General features: G+C 38.3%; 1 protein-coding gene across 1 annotated transcript; it reads left to right on the top strand.

Moving 5' to 3' along the window:
• Positions 1 to 926: 926 nt before the first annotated feature.
• On the top strand, positions 927 to 8,573 carry LOC118332212 (probable global transcription activator SNF2L2). Its single transcript, XM_035667385.1, has 6 exons — positions 927 to 1,263; positions 3,129 to 3,358; positions 4,767 to 4,872; positions 7,028 to 7,129; positions 7,321 to 7,465; positions 7,671 to 8,573. Exons 1-6 carry the CDS (start codon positions 1,168 to 1,170, stop codon positions 7,802 to 7,804), a joined length of 813 nt encoding a protein of 270 aa, XP_035523278.1. The 5' UTR covers positions 927 to 1,167; the 3' UTR covers positions 7,805 to 8,573.
• Positions 8,574 to 17,499: the final 8,926 nt, after the last annotated feature.

The raw sequence follows: 17,499 nt of genomic DNA, 5'->3' as shown, positions 1-17,499 counted from the left end.
ACATCCATCACCAAGTTAAATAAAGCACTAATAATCAATATCGAGCTGTGTCTGTGCTCATTCGATCTCTGCCACACCAGAATCAGCAGGTCGCCTTAATGTAGAGGCATTAAGTAGCCAATTATCTCGCCGCTCAGTCTGGCTCCTCTTTGTATCCAAATGCGCACAAGCCTGGCACAAAGTCCGCAGGAGGGTTCGCATTGTAAAAAACCGAACAAACGCTGCGTCTTCCTCCCTGACCATCAGCTACACGTCGGCAATTAGGACCATGCGCCACAGACAATGCGCTCCTGTTGCACAAACACATTTCAGAGTGCGCCACCCGCAAGCCCCGTGTGCCTCAAAGGTGGTTTGTGTCTGACATGTGTTCCTGAGATGGTTGCACTCACGCAGACTGTGTTTTACCTGCGAGTGAACTGTGTCAAAGAACCTCTGCGTGGCGCGCTGGGGGGATTACAGAACGACCAAAAAACTTTGGCAGCATCCTGAGCCCGCTCACAGCTGTTGTGTTCACTGTTGCTGGTTGACGTGAACACCAACATGGAGCAGGAGGAGTTCAGTGACCGCCATAAGCATCCAGTGCGTCTTGGAGTGGGGTTTAACACAGTAATTTGAAGGGGAAGGAATAGCTTTTCTCCCAGGGGGGGGGATCTGATGACGTGTCTCGTTATTACAAATATTGGGAGGGGGAGGGGGAGGTGAGCATATTTCCATATTATATTAGAGTGGACGTGACCCTCCGTTCCCCGTGGCGATTGCGCGCTGACACCAAAGTGCTCACACCGTATGAACCATGCATGCCCTGTGCTGCTGCAGGCTGGATTCATGTTCCTAAGACCACTGCATATTAGTTGACATAAAACGGCACGTCCCCCTCTGAAATGCAATGCAACATTTTAATAAAAAAATAAAAAATAAAAAATGGACCCGATAACTTTAACAGCAGGGTAGGAAGAGGGGAAAAAAACGTCTGGCAGCAGTCGATATTAAAAACATGCAGAGGGAGACAAGCTCGGGGCCTTCCAGAGTCAGGAAAAAGACTTCGGAGAGCTGCAGACAGGAGATGGGTATGGCATTTCTATTTTCCCCCAGCCCATTGATTTGTATATGAAAACATAGCGCTTTTATTCTCCCCCCTTCTGGGCTCTGCTTCTGAGTGATCAGCTGATGAAGAGACTAGCAGCTCGCCGCTATGCTGGCTTGCTAATTCTCTCCCCCACAGCTGCAGCCGATCCTGATAGCCAGCCTGCAGATTGCAGTCAGGTAAATATCCTCCTCCATGTCTTTCTTCTCAGGCTCAGGATTCAGCCAGGCTACATCGCATGGGAAGAGAGGAAGAGATGGATAAAATGTGTGTGCGCGTCAATGTGTGTGTTTGTGTGTGTGCGCGCGCCAGGGAAAGAGAGCGAGTGTCTGTGAGTTTATTCGTGTCTGTCTCTGTGTGTGTGTGTGTGTGTGTGCGAGAGAGTGAGAGCAGGGGAGTGAGGGAGTGTGTAGGTGTGTGTGTTGTAACAGATGAGAGGGAATCTTTGCCAGATTAGTCAGGGAAGAGGCAGGCTTGTTAGGAGATAGCACTGGCATGGAGCATCACATGCACACACTGACACCCTTCCGCTCACACACACACGCACAGTCAATCAGGCGGCTCTCAGCTGCGTTGTACATCTTTGAGGATTACCCTCTATCCCTCTAGTATTCCGCTGGAACGATTGCAGCCCCCTCAGAGAGAGTAGCGGGGCTTTCAAAGCCCCCATTTGAGCCGAGCGATGATGAGCAGGATTTCTATTGTTACCTCTCTAGTGTTGCTGTCCTCCTCTAATTCAGTTATCTGCCATGTTCGGGAGTGCAGGCATGCGTTTGGTTTTTCTTTTTTTCTTTTCTTTTTTTTTTAAACTGTACATTTTACATAGTTATTTTTTCAGTCTTTTATTGTTATTGTTGTTTTTTTCAATCACAATTCTGCATGGTTCTGTTCCTGTTCCTCTGACGAGTGTGTGTGTGTGCAAAATACAATATTTCAGCGTGCTTTCATCTCTGTCCTTGAGAAATACATCCACAAGCGCATGCTCTATTATATGAATTGGATGCTTGTGAGTGTACTGTGTGAGCCTGTATGATTGATGCATCAATATTCTGTTGGGATTGGACAGCATGCCTTCCCTATTTCCTCCCTCTTCTCCTCAGCCGAGATGCTGTTACTGCTACTGCTGGAGCTGCTCCTGCTGCATACATACTCATGTTTCTGGCCTCTAATTGCCTTTGTGAAAAATACAGTGGTTGCAGCAGATAACCGAAAGGGAGCGATGGTTGAAAATAACTCAGGATGCAACATCCATCCCTGTCGCTCAGCATACATCTAAAATCATGTTTCTGTCTCATTTTTGTGCATGAACCAGGGGAATAGGGGTTAATATTTATTGTATTATTAGCATTTTTAGACTCTGTGCTCGGGTATAACATGGCTTCTTCACATGTATTTCCATTCATTGTTCATTTAAAAAAGAAAAATCTGCCTTCCCTTGATAATCATCTGACATCAAAGCCTCCAGATAAAATAATCTGTCCTAAATTTGCAGAGACAGCACGGCAGTTGGGTCGCTCCAGTCCATGCAAATTCAGATGCTGTTATAATAAATAAATAAACCCGCTTTCATTTTAATACCAAACCATACCCGCTGTAATTCAGAATGCTTAAACTCCAGCCAGTACTGCTAATTAGCTGGAGACTGCAAGTGCCTGAATTTGAGGGTTTTAGACTCTGTAGCTTGTCTGAAGTGCTTCAGGTTTCTGTCTTTGTGGCAAATGAGTGTTTGAAAACATATACAGTAGTTTCTGAGCATCCCAGCTGTCACATGAAAGTCAGAGGAAGACTTTAAATAAATGGAAATGGAAGAGTTTTTTTTTTATTGAAATCCATCACAGCTCTCCTTCTTTCTTCCCTTTCCCGAGTTGTTATTGTCCTTGTCATGCAGAGGTATGAACTGAACAACAAAATGAAAACCTGACAGGCTCTGTGTGCACAATATATACATGTTTTTATCCTACAATGTTTCATTCACCTTCCTCTACGCCGATAACTTAGTTAGAGTTTATTAAATGTCCCAACTCATCGCTCCCTCTTCCTGCAGCCTGAGGTCAGAGAGAACGGTTCCCTGGAGGAGATGGAAGAGGACATCAGTCTGAAGAAACGTAAAAGCGATCATCATGGAGAGAAAGAAGTGCAGACCGGGCAGGAAACTGGCGAAAAGGTCAAAAGGAAGCGAGGACGCCCACCAGCCGAGAAACTGCCTCCAAACCCACCTGAACTCACCAGAACACTGAGCACGCTGGTTGATATGGTTATCAACTACAAGGACGGGTGAGGACACTCAATTTTTTGTGGACTGTGTCATAAAAGTGTGCTGCAACTATAATTGAGTGGTAGTCCAAATGCATGTTTTACTTTGACATAAATCTTTACACAGTGATGTATGGAAGCAACGATTCCTTGTTACTAATTGTTTGGGCCAGTTATGCACACAGAATCACAACATAATGACTTCAGTGAAGATATCAAACTACTCTTTATGAACATGAATCCATTGCTTCATTATACTACAATACTGTTAATAAAGTACAGTTTTATCATGTTTATTTTAAAGCCCTTTACCCCCAAGAAGTTCATTTTATAGTTATCTCAAAATGTCCAATATTAATATTTTTTAAACAAATATTGTAATAGGACTAAGAGTCTACAGCCCTGCTACAGACTTTAGCTGTAAGCCAGCAAGAGATCCACCAACTGTGTGTATGGGTGTGTATCTATGTATTTTTGTGTTTAGCTCAACCTCTGATTGATCTCATCAGAATCTCCAGTTCTTTCTGCAATTTCCCGTACAGTCTCCCGTTAGTCGTCTTGTCTTAGTGTACGTATGAAGACACATGCAAAAACTCAATTTGCACCGCTCCCTTTGAGTTTGTTTGCCCTTTCCATTTACTTTGTATGCAGTGACACCACCTCTAACATTCACCTCACGTTCTGTTCATGGACAGTATATTTGTTGGGGTTGTTAGCAATGCGAATAATGTCTGTTCAAAACAGAGGAGGCATTTCAAACCACCAAAATGAACTGCATAAATCCAGTAATAGAGATCAGAAAAACATTTCTGTTTCTGTCGCATCTTTCAAGTTTTGTATTAACTGACTGAAATAAGTAACACACATCCACAACAACTTCTGTCTTTGCTGTTCAAGCATCAATTCACTTACTTTTTTCACTTATACCCTCTCTTGTACTACTGCTTATTAAATGCTTTATTGATAGCCGATTATTTATTGTAAATCTTCACATTGCAGTTTTGCTGTTCAAGCATAATTTCACGTACCACTTATAATTGCATTGAGCTGAAAGGTACACATTTCAGTAGTGTTTCCTTACTCCAATCAAACAATATGAGTCTTTTCTTAAATGATCAAGACATATTTTTGTTGTTTGTATCATTTCTGTCAGGCTATGCAATATCAGTGTAGCAATCAAGTTGGGATTGTGGCAACTTTGTCACTTAGAGATAAGAAGATATTTAAATGGTGACTGTTGGAAAACAATATTTGATAATTGCAGATAACAATGTGATTGAATCATATATATCTAACTTTTATTTGACACTCCAAGATAGTAGTCACCATGGCCATTCTGGGCTTCCATAAATGTCAAGCCTATACTGACATGTTGATCAAACAGTTTCTTGATCAAGTGAGATTATGTGATATCAAATTGTGCTTCCAGGTTGGGTCGACAGATCAGTAAAGGCTTTGTGCAGCTTCCCTCTAAGAAGGAGGTACCAGAGTACTACGAGCTGATCCGAAAGCCTGTGGACTTCAGAAGGATCAGAGTACGTGTCACTGAATACCCTCAGAACTCACATATAGTATTGTTATCTGCTGAAAGAAATTCAAATAAAGGGAGATGAAACTCCAACAGATACTATAATACATAAAAAGAAAAGTGTCTATATTAAATATCAAAACACCTCTTGGTAAGTACTCACTGAGAAATTATGTAAATAATGCTTAGGTAGGCCTACAGTGTGTATTTTTCATATATCAGATCTTATTTCTTTGAATTATCCACTTTGAATTATTATTATATATATATATATATATATATATTTGAGTATTACAATTTAAATATAAACACCAAAAACATGTGTTATGATGCAAAAATGATAATTTCCTCACTACTTGTGAATCATATTGCAATCGCAATATCCATAAAAGTAATTACAATAAGATTTTCTGCAGCCCTACATTACATTTTAAATATATATAGAATAATACTATATATCTAATGTGTACTATACTTGTATACAATATACTTAGACTTCCTAAGGCCAGGAAGCACTGGCAAAAAAGGTTGAAGACTAGCTTCGAAGCTGCAACCAATTGCACATGTGCTATTTCTTATTTTACATTAATCTGCAGAACCTACATATATTTTTATATATTTTATATTCTATATACTCTATTAGCATAATTGCAAAAGAAGACTGTATCTTCATTTCTTGACACAATATAATGTATAAGACACACACACCAATCAACAACAGCTAACTAGTCAACACATTTGAATGGCACCATGAATGGGATAGACTCCAAAAATCCTAAAACCTGACATGAATATCAGGCTATCAACTAATAATACATTTATTTTATATAGCACTTTAAAGGGTACTCAAAGACATTTTACATGGTGACATGTGACAGGTGACAGAAAACTAATAGAAAACAGTTAAAATAGAGAAACTGAATTGTAGTACTTGGAAGCATCTTTAGTTCGTAGCTACTTGGAACTGAAAACTATGGCACAAACACAGGTACGGCTTCATTTAACAAGCTTGAAATATTTATGCCCACATAACACTGAGGCAGTTGCCTCTTCAACATTTTGTTACTAAAAAAACTGTTTTTTAAACTTTTAAAAAGTTGCAAACTTCAGAATCTAAAGTGTACTTGTGTAATGAAAGGGTAATTCCAACAAAGTGGTAAATGCTTCTTTATTCTTATTATTGTCAAAAGTCTCTGTAACATTTATAAAACAGGGCACTGTAGTCTTCAGCTAACATTACTCAAACTGGAGCAAACAGTGTATTTGTTGGGAACTATTTCCAGTGGCAGATTAATACATATTGGTGCACTAGTGAGTATTACAGCAGCATATGGGATTGACTCAAAATTGTTTGCTTGGGTCTTTTCATAGAATATGTTGACAGTAAGAAAAATACAAAATACCACCAGACATGTCCTTCTCTAAATGATTACTCTAACCATATACTCATCAGCCCAAAGTGACACCTACTGTCAAAATTTGGAATTGAACGTGTCAGATTTCAGGTGGTGGAATTGTTGAGAAAATCATTACATTTAAGATGATCCGAACACTGACTTCCCTAATCTTACATGACTGGAGTCTTGATGCCACTGTCATGTCTGTGCATTAACCAGGTAGCTAGAATGGGCAGGTGATTAGCAAAGATTAGCAGTCCAGCAGTAGGGAGAAACAGCTAGCCATCCTGGAGTCTCGTCAGCTCCGTGAGGTTGCCAGGCAACCAGTGGAGAGTCCAGGAGATCACTGGGCCTGGCCAAGAAATAAACCTATAACTTCAGCATTTGTATGGATTAAACAAACAAGATGAACAATGCGTTCATTAGTGAGCTTTAGAGGTGCTGGTAGGACGACTTTGGACGGAGCCAGGCTAGCTGTTGCCCTCTGTTTTGAGTCTTAATGCTAAGCTAACCTCCTGGTGCCATCTTAATATTTACATATTTACAAACAGACATGAGAGTAGTACTGATCCTCTCATCTAGTTAATGCTCGTCAAGAAAGCAAATACGCATAAAATGCCTCACTATTTTTTAAAGATGAGAGACAGCGTTATTGTGAAACTTTATCTGTGTTTCTGTTTTTTTCTTTCTTGGACTATTAGCCTACTTATTAAATGCTTTATTGATAGCTGATTGTTGTTTTGATACTGTCCCTCTGCTTCACAGGAACGTGTGCGTAATCACAAGTACAGAAGTGTGGGGGATTTGGAAAAGGATATTTTCCTCCTGTGTCACAATGCTCAGACTTATAACCTGGAGGGATCTCAGGTGAACCCCAAGGATTTATTTCATTTGAAAGCAACTAAATTGTTTTTCCACAGTCTCTATTATTGTGGTTGTAAATGGGCTTGGATCTTAATGTGGTGAAGAAAAACCCATGCTCTGTTTATCTGTATGTGTGTGTGTGTGTGTGTGTGTGTGTGTGTGTGTGCCGCATGTGTCTTTGTTTACAACTTCAGATTTATGAGGATTCAATTGTCATTAAGTCTGTTTTCGAGAGCGCGAGACAGAGAATTGTCACAGACGAGGAACAGAAACAGACGGTTAGCGCCAGTCACAGCGATAATGGCGGCGGAGCTGAAGACCAATTTGTCCCATCAGCAGGTGAGAGTTAAAGCACAAACAATCAGAAAGGTTGCTGGTGACCAATTGAAAGCAAAAAAAAGATGAGGACACACATTCTGGTTACAAATAATAATCTATACAGTTATTGTTTGCTAGTTGTCCTTGCATTTAATTACTTAACTTTGGATTACTGGAGCATTTGAAATTAATGTTTTTGCATTACGTTTTCTCATTTTGCAACCAGTGAAACCATTACCAGTCCAGCTAAAGAAGGGGAATGAGGATGAGAGAAGCAGAAATACCATGCCCAAGAGGCTCCACAGTGATTTAGACAGTGATCAGGATCTAGAGGAAAATACCACAAAAGATGAAGGCTGAACTCAATGGCCATTTTTTTGTATTCTGGTTTATGTCTATTCTCTGCCACATCTCTTTTCATTGGTTTCTTCACTTTATAAGCAAAAGAAAGGTCTTCGAAAATAAAACGGAAAAGACCACTCAAAGAGAGGTACTTATTACTCACTTAAAAGAAAAAGCATTGATCTGATGCTTTTTCTTTTAGATGACTCATGCCATTCAAACACGTCTTGCTGCACATAGTGCTGTTCTTTTAATTTAGCTAGTCTTTTACAATAATTTCCATTTTATCTGCCTTAGTCCCTGTGATTGCTTCTGCAAATATTCTGTAAAACACCGGTTTAACTGACTGTTTTTAATCCATATATTTGATTGTATGAAATGCCTTCATATGTCTTGGAGCATGATATGTATATCTCTCCTGAAGCTGGCTCCCCCAGAGCAGCTCCCGCTGATGACAATGTTGATGTGTTCAGGGTTAGAGAATTGAAGCACATGAGAAGGTCTTTTTAAAGAAAAAGAGAACAAATAAACACTGTACGTTTGTTAAAAATCTCTGAATTTGATTTTAGAGTTGATACGTCTTTGATAAAACCATAGTGGAAGTACGAAGTTAAAGACAAATACTAGTACTGGTAGTACTTTTGTCTGTTTCTGACACTTGATGGAATATGTTTGGCTCTAATCAAGGGTACTCAAGTTGAACATTTGTATCCCTTGTGCTACAGTATATTCATATATTGTACAGTTTGTGTGAAAAGTAAAAACTAAAATTTCTTTTCATTTACTCTCCTGGTTGTTGGGGGTGGGGTGGGGGGTGGGGGTGGAAGACATCATTGTTAAGACAATCCCTGGAAACATGTATCACCTAAACACTTGCAAAATAAATTTTACCAAAAAGTCCCACTGGTTGGTGATTGTTATTATTATTAATAGCAGTAGTAGTCACTGAAGTAGCACATTAGCAGGATAGTACTCATAAAGCCATGTATAAATCACTCCAGAACCAGGAAGAGGTCCTCAAAGGAGAGGTTTAAATTTAAATATAGCAGTTATTCAGTCAGCAATTTAACTTCTACATTAGTGTAAATACTGCATGTGATGTGTATTTTTGACAATGCGCCAATAGGTGGTGCAAGAGAACCATATGATAGTATCTTTATTTCTATTTATTAAGATAAGATATTCCTTTATTTGTCCCACAATGGGGAAATTCCGATGTTGCAGCAGCAAAGTGGATAGAGAAAATAAAAAGGTATAAAGAACAGTGAAGAGTTGAAAAAATGAAGTATCTGATATAATACTACACTACACTGCACAAAGAAAAAACTTAAAAAAAAAAAAACCCAACAACAACAGAATAACACCACAATACCTAGCAGCAGTTGCCACATGGGCAATCAAAGTTGCACTAATTATTGTCGCATTGTACTTATTGGCACACATTGTTATTGCACCAAAATGATTAATTATTATTGATGCACGAGACTGCGCGGCAGGGGGGGTGTCCTGCATGGGTGGGAGACATTGTCGCATTCAGATGATATCAAGTCCACCCTCTCTCTCCACCAACCTGGCACTGAGTCGAGGGGGTAACCCAGGACAGAGCTGGCCTTAATCAGTTTGTCTACTCTTCTATTAGTAGGGGTTTTGTTTTAGTGTTACTTTTATTTCTTGACCAAGTTGCAGCATTTCTTTACTTCATCCTCTCTATATGAAATGTAATTGATAAGAATATTACATGTTTTGTACAGCACTTGCAGATGAACAAATGTTACACAGAATGCAAGTGATGTGACATTAAAAAAAATACCTACCAAGAAATACAAAGATACAGTGCCTAATTTGTAATTTTTAGATGTTACCATAGTCTGTGTCCTGCCCACACTATCTATAAAGTGTTTCCAGCTAGTTAATAGCACACAGCTACTGCAAACATTGAAATTGTTTCCTTTACAACAAATCCTAAAGTCAGTAAAAGATCATGAAAGATATGATTTCTAGCTTTCGCACATTGCACGAGCAGCTAGAACCCCTTGCCACGTGTGCTTATGCACCCAACTGGTAATTGATGTTTACATTCTGATGATCGTCTCTCTCATATGCTTCAATTATTCCTCCATCAAAACGTCATGTGCCACAGGATTCCATCTGTGGTAATGTCACAGCCAATCTGTGCCCACCCACTTGCCCATCTCTTGAAGAATTGAGTCAGTGAAAGAGGCTTAATGGCACCAATCAAAACCTCTGCAGTGTGCTTTAAGTGATATATGGGAACATGGAAGCCTTTACCGACTCAAATGCTGTAACTTGCGGGCAATAAAATAAATCCCAATATTAACTGTCCATGTCTGCCTCTATATGAGTTTATTTTTAGTAATTAATGATTAATCAGTATTACCCAAGATAGATGCAATAATCAATGATACCAACACACATTTAATCTGTTGATTAAACTGTTATCCAGCTAAAAGAAATGGATCCTTATCTGCTCACAACAACTGACTACTGCAAGTCATTGGTTTAACGAGTTAGAACGAGGAAACACCAACAGCTTTAAAGGAATATTTATTTTGGGAAACTTAGTCCCTTTCATGCTGAGAGACATTCTCCTGTTTGTCTGTTGAGTATGAAACAAGAGCTGTGCTTGGCATTAAGACTGGAAGCAGAGGAAAATGGCTAGGTTGGCCCTGTCCAAGTTGCAATAATGTGCCTATCAACACTTCTAAAGCTCACTAATTAACCTGATGCATCTTGTTTATATAATCATTAAATAATTATCAACAACTTGGTCTTATGGGAGTTACTTGCTGGAACCATTTCTTGGCTGGGGGAACTGATAAATCTTAAGTAGTTGACAGATATCAGGTATAAATCTTTTCATTCTTTCTATTTCTCACAAAGAAGCTTCTTCGCTGCTGTTCGCCACGCATAGGAAGATGGAAGACAAGGGACGTCTCGGAGGCCAGCCGAGCTGCTGCTAACGTCAGCTCAGTTCTTTTCTCTGATAACTTAAAGTCAAGATGAAATGAAAAATGTCATTTTAACCCTTTAAGATTGCATCCTCAGTTTTATTGAGATCCAGACATTCCAGAGGATTTACCAAGAGCCAAATTATCCGCAGAGATCCCCCCCCCCCTAAAAAGAATGGACCCATTGATTAAAACCAATAAAAACACTTAATAAAGTAGTTTCATCTTAAAAATGTGTGTTTCTGTTGTTCCTTTCTTCCAGTTAAAATATATAAACAACCAAGATTTAAAAATGAATTTATGACAGCTTCTAGGAGACAACCCCAATGCTGATGCATGCGCTTAGGAGATATGATGCAATTGAGAGGGAACACACCTGAATAGAATTACAGATTTCTATGGGTTATTATAGATTAAGTCTTTTTTTTACCATTCAGAGATAGAAAGGTTCAAAAACAAATTCAAACCGTCCTTTAGCTTGTTCCTTTAGGTAACTAGGTAAAAAACTGCACTTACACATGTAGCGGATACATGAGTGTGCCATTAAGTCTCTTTCTGACCCTCTGTTTGAATCAAATCTATTAACAGCCTTTTAATCCTGGTTCTGTCACAAAGCTCCTAAGAAATATATATGAATCTCTTCTGCTGGAACTGGTTTTTCATTGTTTCATACTGTAAAGGAAGCATACAATGGCTTTTTGCATGTTAGAGAGCAGCTTTTAACAGTTACATTAGGGAGAAAGCCAGAGAGATTTTTCCATATGCGCTGAATAAAAAGCTGTTGGGAGAGGCAGAAGGTTTTGCACGTTTGCACAGGTTTTGACTACTGCAGCTTTAAGCTACAAACACAATTTTTAGCTGAATATGGCAATATTGGCAATGGCAATAGAAAATAATATAACGATTGTGCTTAAAGAGCCCCTTCAGACATGTGTTAAAACACATACAAATAGTCTGCATAGAACAATAATGTGTGTCTGATATATTTTTACTGCAAAAAAAAGGATAATTTCCACATTAAAATACTTTAAGTGTAACTACACCCTGCAATTCTGGGGGCGTGGCCTCAACACAGACCGGAGTGATTGACAGACTGATCACAGTAGTTTAGCAGGAACAGCGAAGCTGGTAGTCAGAGTTAACCAGCCATGTCAGACTCTCCATGTCTGCGCTGGACACAAAGAGAGTCCGGTGGAGCTTTTACAGTTACTCAACCTTTCACGGAACTTTGTAAAAGTTTTTGCTAGCGGCTGTGACAGCTTAGAGAGAGCCACTGTCCGGTATATGTGTGTGGGGGGCTGTCAGTGCATGGGATCAGGTAAACTTTGCAGTCTGTTGGTGCTTTTGCAGCCATTTAAAGTCCGGACCACTGTAAAAACATAGGAAAAAACTAAGTAGAGTGTCAGCAAAAACCACCATAAACCCCTGTGACTGATGTATCACGATAAGTGTACGTTAGAAAATGAGTGTAGCGGTTTCACAGACTCCCACTCAAAGCTAAGGCTGGGGGAGGTGGGGTGCCCTCCTCTGACTATAATCGCCATGATGTAGAGGCCCCCAAACGGTTAACACTGGACTTAGAAGGCTCATGATGATATAAAACAATAGAGGGCGTGTTGAGCCATTTTCGACCTACAAAATGCTGATTTTCATAATTTTGGTAATAATGTCAGTTGTGTGTTTTATCATAGTACAGTCATATAATTCAGTTTATTGTTCTTTAAAAATGGATCTTCTTCTTCAAATCAATATACAAAGTTTGTTCATTTCTAAAGTTTTCCTGCTGGACAGAAGATGCTTCCTATTTGTATTTTACTTGCTGTAAAGTCGATCCTCGGTGTATGGGCACTGATGGATTCAAGTTTCATCATACTTGTAAAAGTTGCATACTGAACCGCGATAGACTTCTAAACTATGTGTGAGTCATGCTTGCAGACGAATGTTCAAACATCCTTCTAGTGTCAAACTCTGCACAGACATGTAGGAGCAAGAAGATAAACATTTTTTTGAGTGGAGGGGGACTTTAATTTGTATGTGTCAATAAATTCTTTGTGTTAAAAACAGTACACATAATGTGACAATCACCAAAAAGTAAATAAAAACCTGTACTATCTCTATTTGTATTAAACCTAAGATTTTTTTTATTATCTGTAAGTATAGTATAAATATACCTATATATAAATCATAAGAGCTCTGTCAGAAATTACAAAAATAAAAAAAATAAAAGAAATCCACAAAAAACTCCACACTATCTCCTCTTCTCTGTCTGATCTTTATGGTTGCAGGCAGTATAACCTTACATATGTACAAAACCACCCTGAAGCCTACAGCATTTTAGTCAGCTGCCTGTAGACCTGATGGACAAGGACAAAATGGCATCTGAGACTTTCAGAAGAAATGTTGACAACACACCTCATTATTGCAGTGCTTTCTGACAGCACGCTCACAAGTCTGGAGGTCAGAGCATCCTTGAGTGTACCACCATGAGGTTTGCGGTATGAGAGTAGATTTTTGTGGCACAGTAAAATGAATGGAATCCAAGGATGTCTGAGAGAGACAGGAAATAAAAAATGATGTTATGTTTTGGAGAATGTTTTGCAAAGAAGAATGGGAATTAAATTGTAATCAGTGGGTTTGTACAATGCCAATTTATATAAAAAGATAAAAGATAAAAGAACCAAAACAACCTAAAATATTTTTTTTATATATTTTAAATATGTAATGAAATATAAAAAAACTGTTATGTAATCAGTCATATCTCACTGGACAGTCAAAAACACTGTTCACACTCTTTCTTTACAACGATAAACCAAATAAACAATAAAGTCTTATTGTTATCTGTTTTATCTGAATGGCTAACCAGTTGTTTTGTGTATGTCTATATTCAAATCCCCTATCAATCACCAGACAGCTCATGAGAAAATCACTCACTAGTACCAGATCCAATATAAAGTGTCTCGTCTTGTTCAGCCAAAGTACATTTTCTGAAGTGTCCCCCAGGTAGAATAAAGATAATGAAAACTAAATAAATCAATTCACAGGACTGAGATATGCTCCTTAACATTTATTGAAGTGCAGAGTGTCAGGAGTAAAATCCTCACAGATGTTTAGAGATTAACAATGTTATTTAGTGTGTGGCAGCTAAAAGGCGTGGGCTCTTACAGTAAATAGCTCTGGGAAAAAAGTGGCATGTATGTCTTCTTGATGAAAGTCTTACATAAAATGACACATAAACCTAATGGAAGAGCAGGGATAGAGATATAGCTGTAGGTAGACACACTAATGGCTTTTGGGGATTAGTGGACCCAGAAGGTGACTGTAATCTGTTGAGAAGACAATCCATTTTCTCTTTACCCATAGGACACAGATTTAATAGATAGTTAGTGTGGTCCACATTTCACTAATCACCTGTAATATCAGTTGATCAAATTTGGCCCCATTGCTATTTCACTGTCAGGAAAATGTCAACACTGCCATTTATCTTTTATTGTATGCTCCATTTGCAAGACAAGTTGGGTCGTTTTGAATTCCTCATCATTTGTATGACATATTACATTTATTCAGCCTTTTTCAAGTAGTCCCTCCCTGTGGTAACCTTACTGTCCAGATGGCTTGTGACACAGAACCAGCTGGGAGGTCATCTTTGGAAACTGTTTGGAAAAGTACAGGCACTTTCAAAAATTACTTGGCATGTGATTGGATGAACAACCATTGTTTTCGAACAGTCATTTCTCACACATGTCATCGCCCACACCTACTGTTAGACCCATCCATCACTGTCTGATGAGGAACTACCTGCCAGTATAACTTGGCTTATACAGTAAAACACATCAGCTGTCTGCAGTGGCAGTACACATGTGCGTAAGAACTGTTCCATCAAGAGCAGAGGAATAGAGGAATGTAAAGGTCAATAAATCAATTACTGTATTTCCTCTGCCAGTGTTGCTGTTCTCTGCTCCATTGAGGACATATATTCCTATTAACATTATGATCTTGGTGACATCTTGACTTTGCATTGTGCTTTGGCAATATACTGTATAGAGAAGAGTTTTCAGTGACATTTGAGGCATTTTATGTGTGTCACAGTTATAGTGAGATGGAGGAGCTGTAAATAAGTAATTCTCAGACATTTTAGGTGTTTTTATATGCAGCTATGTCTGTTCTGTGTCAAGTGAACCAATTAAACTCCCTGGTGTTTTGAATCATATTGAAGGCAGAAAAGATATAATTCTTAGTTAGAGTTTAACATTGTTTTTTAAATATATGTATCTTGATGAAATTTAATGATATGAGCTTAACAATCTTTACCATTAACATGTTTTAGGCATTGTGTACATTTTTGGATTTGCACATCATTGATATTTTATGAGTTTTATATTTGCACTCTTTTCTACTTTGTACTGCAACTGCTGCAACAACAAAAAACCTTCGAGATAAATACAATTTTGTATTATCTTCTTATTTTGAGATTATGATAAGACATGAAATCAGGTAAGATAAGATGACATGAGATGAGATAAAGTTATGTGAGATGACATGACATGAGATGGGGTGAGAGTAGATTAGATGATATGACATGAGATCACAAAACATGAGCTACAGTAACATGATATTACCTGACATAATGTGACATAAGATTGGATCAGATCTTGTCCTAAAGAAGCTCTTGAGAATGCAGCAGTTGAGAATGATTTGTATTGCCAGTGTGTTCATCATCCTCAATGCAACTATATTCACTTCAAGGTCTCTTCTTCTCAAGCTGTTGATCTGTCCCCGCATCGCAGAGCTGCTGCTGCTGGACCCAGAGGCAGCTCTAGATATTCCTGCTGGTTCTTTGTTAGACTGCTTTCCATTAAGCCCTCTCCTGATCCCTTGTCACTCTGCTGTTATTCAAGTCCACTCAGTCCAGCTGTAAAGCATGTATATCTTTGCACTTGTCAGTGTATTAGATTTCAACTTCCATGGTTGCACTGTGTCCGCAAAAATATGAATGCGAAACAAATCTTGCTTGGAACTTCTTGTTACTCTGGGTTTTTTTTCTTCCAGTCTTGCTTTGACAAGGCAATGCTTACACTGAACTTCTTCATTTTTTAGGAAAATCTTTCAAAAAGGATTCAACTTACACTTCTACGTATAGAAATATACCTATATGGCAACATAGCAAGAATAAGAAAATCACTCACAGAAATAATTTTTTCCAAACCAATAAAAGATGCACCCTGTACTCTACATATTTTTTTGCTTTCATGATTGTATGTAGTTTCCTAAAGGATTGTTGAGATCCTTGAGATTTAATATAGTGTAGTAGTATAGGTGCAAGTGTGAGGAGATAAAAGAAAGCAGTGAGTGGTATATTACTCAGTCAGTGAGTAATATACCAGAGGAAGTCAAAGATGTGGGTTTCCAACCCTGTCATGGAAGGTTTCTCAGTTTCATATTTCCAGGAGTATTATAAAATGTTCCTCATCATGTCTTAATTAAAGTTTAAACTCAGAAAAGTCACATCTAGGATAAGCAAACAAGTGCAAGAGAAAGACTGGCTATAACAGCTGTTTTTTTTATATAGCATGGATGATATATAAAGTAGTTTGATCTCTGTAAAATACATGATGATTACTGTATATTGGATACAGTAATAATGTTCCAAACCCAACAAATTGTGTCTTTAGCCCTTTTTTTTATCCATTTGAGCATGCAATCCAAATTGTTTGATAATTTGGTTTATGATTCAACTTAAACTCAGTGATACAAGAGTCATATTTGATTCTAGATTGAATTCCAGGTACTCATTTTAGGTGCAAAAGTCCAAAGGATGTGTTGTTTTCATTTCTAAAGAAGGCTTGACAACTGGCATCCTGCATTGGCTCATTGGCTCTCTCATTCTACGATACTGATATTACTTAGGGTCAGAATACAGCAGTCAGACTTTTCACTTAAAATTGAGAAAACATCCTATAACCTACAAGTCAGTAAGTCTACATTGATTCATTTTAATTCAGATTTTTAGGAGCCTAATGGGACATTTGTGGCACAGAAAAAGGACATAACCAACATAAGGAACAATATTGGCATCATTTAAAAAAAGTACTTTTCTGTATACATTTATGGTTGAATACTTACTTAATTAATTAATTAGTTAACACAGTATTAAAGGACCAGTGTGTAGGATTAAGTGGCATCTGGCGGTGAAGTTGCAAATTGCAGTTCTCATGCTTCACCCTCCCCCTTCAAGCATGAAGGAATAACTACGGGGGCCGCGAAATGCATGAAAAACATAAGCTGCCGTATCTAGAGCCATGTGTTTGGTTTTTCAGTTCTGGGCTACTGTAGAAACATCAAGCAAACAACAAGAGAGATTATGAAAACATAGTTATGCAAAATAGATATTCCATTTCTGCCAACAGATCATCTTAAATTGTACACACTGGACCTTCAAATCCTATTTTATCTCTAAATGTAGTCATTATGAATTCATTCAAGGCAATTCACAATTGCCTACATGGTCCAATTATAGTCCATATATGACGTCTCTGGGACTATATAACTGTATATAATTATGTAGTTCCGGTTACTGGTTCCTAGATGTCACCTGGAGGTGTTAAAGATTTTCTTTAAAATATTTCAATGTCATGTTTATTGGGATGTATAAAGGACCCGGCATATGCCTGGTTTTATACCTGTGGAAAATTCTTTGTGTACGTACTTTTTAAGTTTTGTCAGTACACCTTCTTTCAGTATGAAAAC

This window comes from Morone saxatilis, unplaced genomic scaffold (genome assembly GCF_004916995.1).
Source record: "Morone saxatilis isolate NCDOM2014 unplaced genomic scaffold, NCSU_SB_2.0 Contig21, whole genome shotgun sequence".
Classification (NCBI taxonomy): domain Eukaryota; kingdom Metazoa; phylum Chordata; class Actinopteri; family Moronidae; genus Morone; species Morone saxatilis.
The sequence above is the reverse complement of the archived record's forward strand: the minus strand, read 5'-3'. Positions and strand labels throughout refer to the sequence as shown.

Excerpts from the sequence above, each read along its gene's own strand:
- LOC118332212 (XM_035667385.1), top strand. The coding sequence starts at position 1,168 with ATGAAGAGACTAGCAGCTCGCCGCTATGCTGGCTTGCTAATTCTCTCC. Across the intron at positions 1,264-3,128 it reads AGCCTGCAGATTGCAGTCAG|CCTGAGGTCAGAGAGAACGG; the intron begins GTAAATATCCTC and ends CTCTTCCTGCAG. Across the intron at positions 7,466-7,670 it reads CCAATTTGTCCCATCAGCAG|TGAAACCATTACCAGTCCAG; the intron begins GTGAGAGTTAAA and ends TTTTGCAACCAG.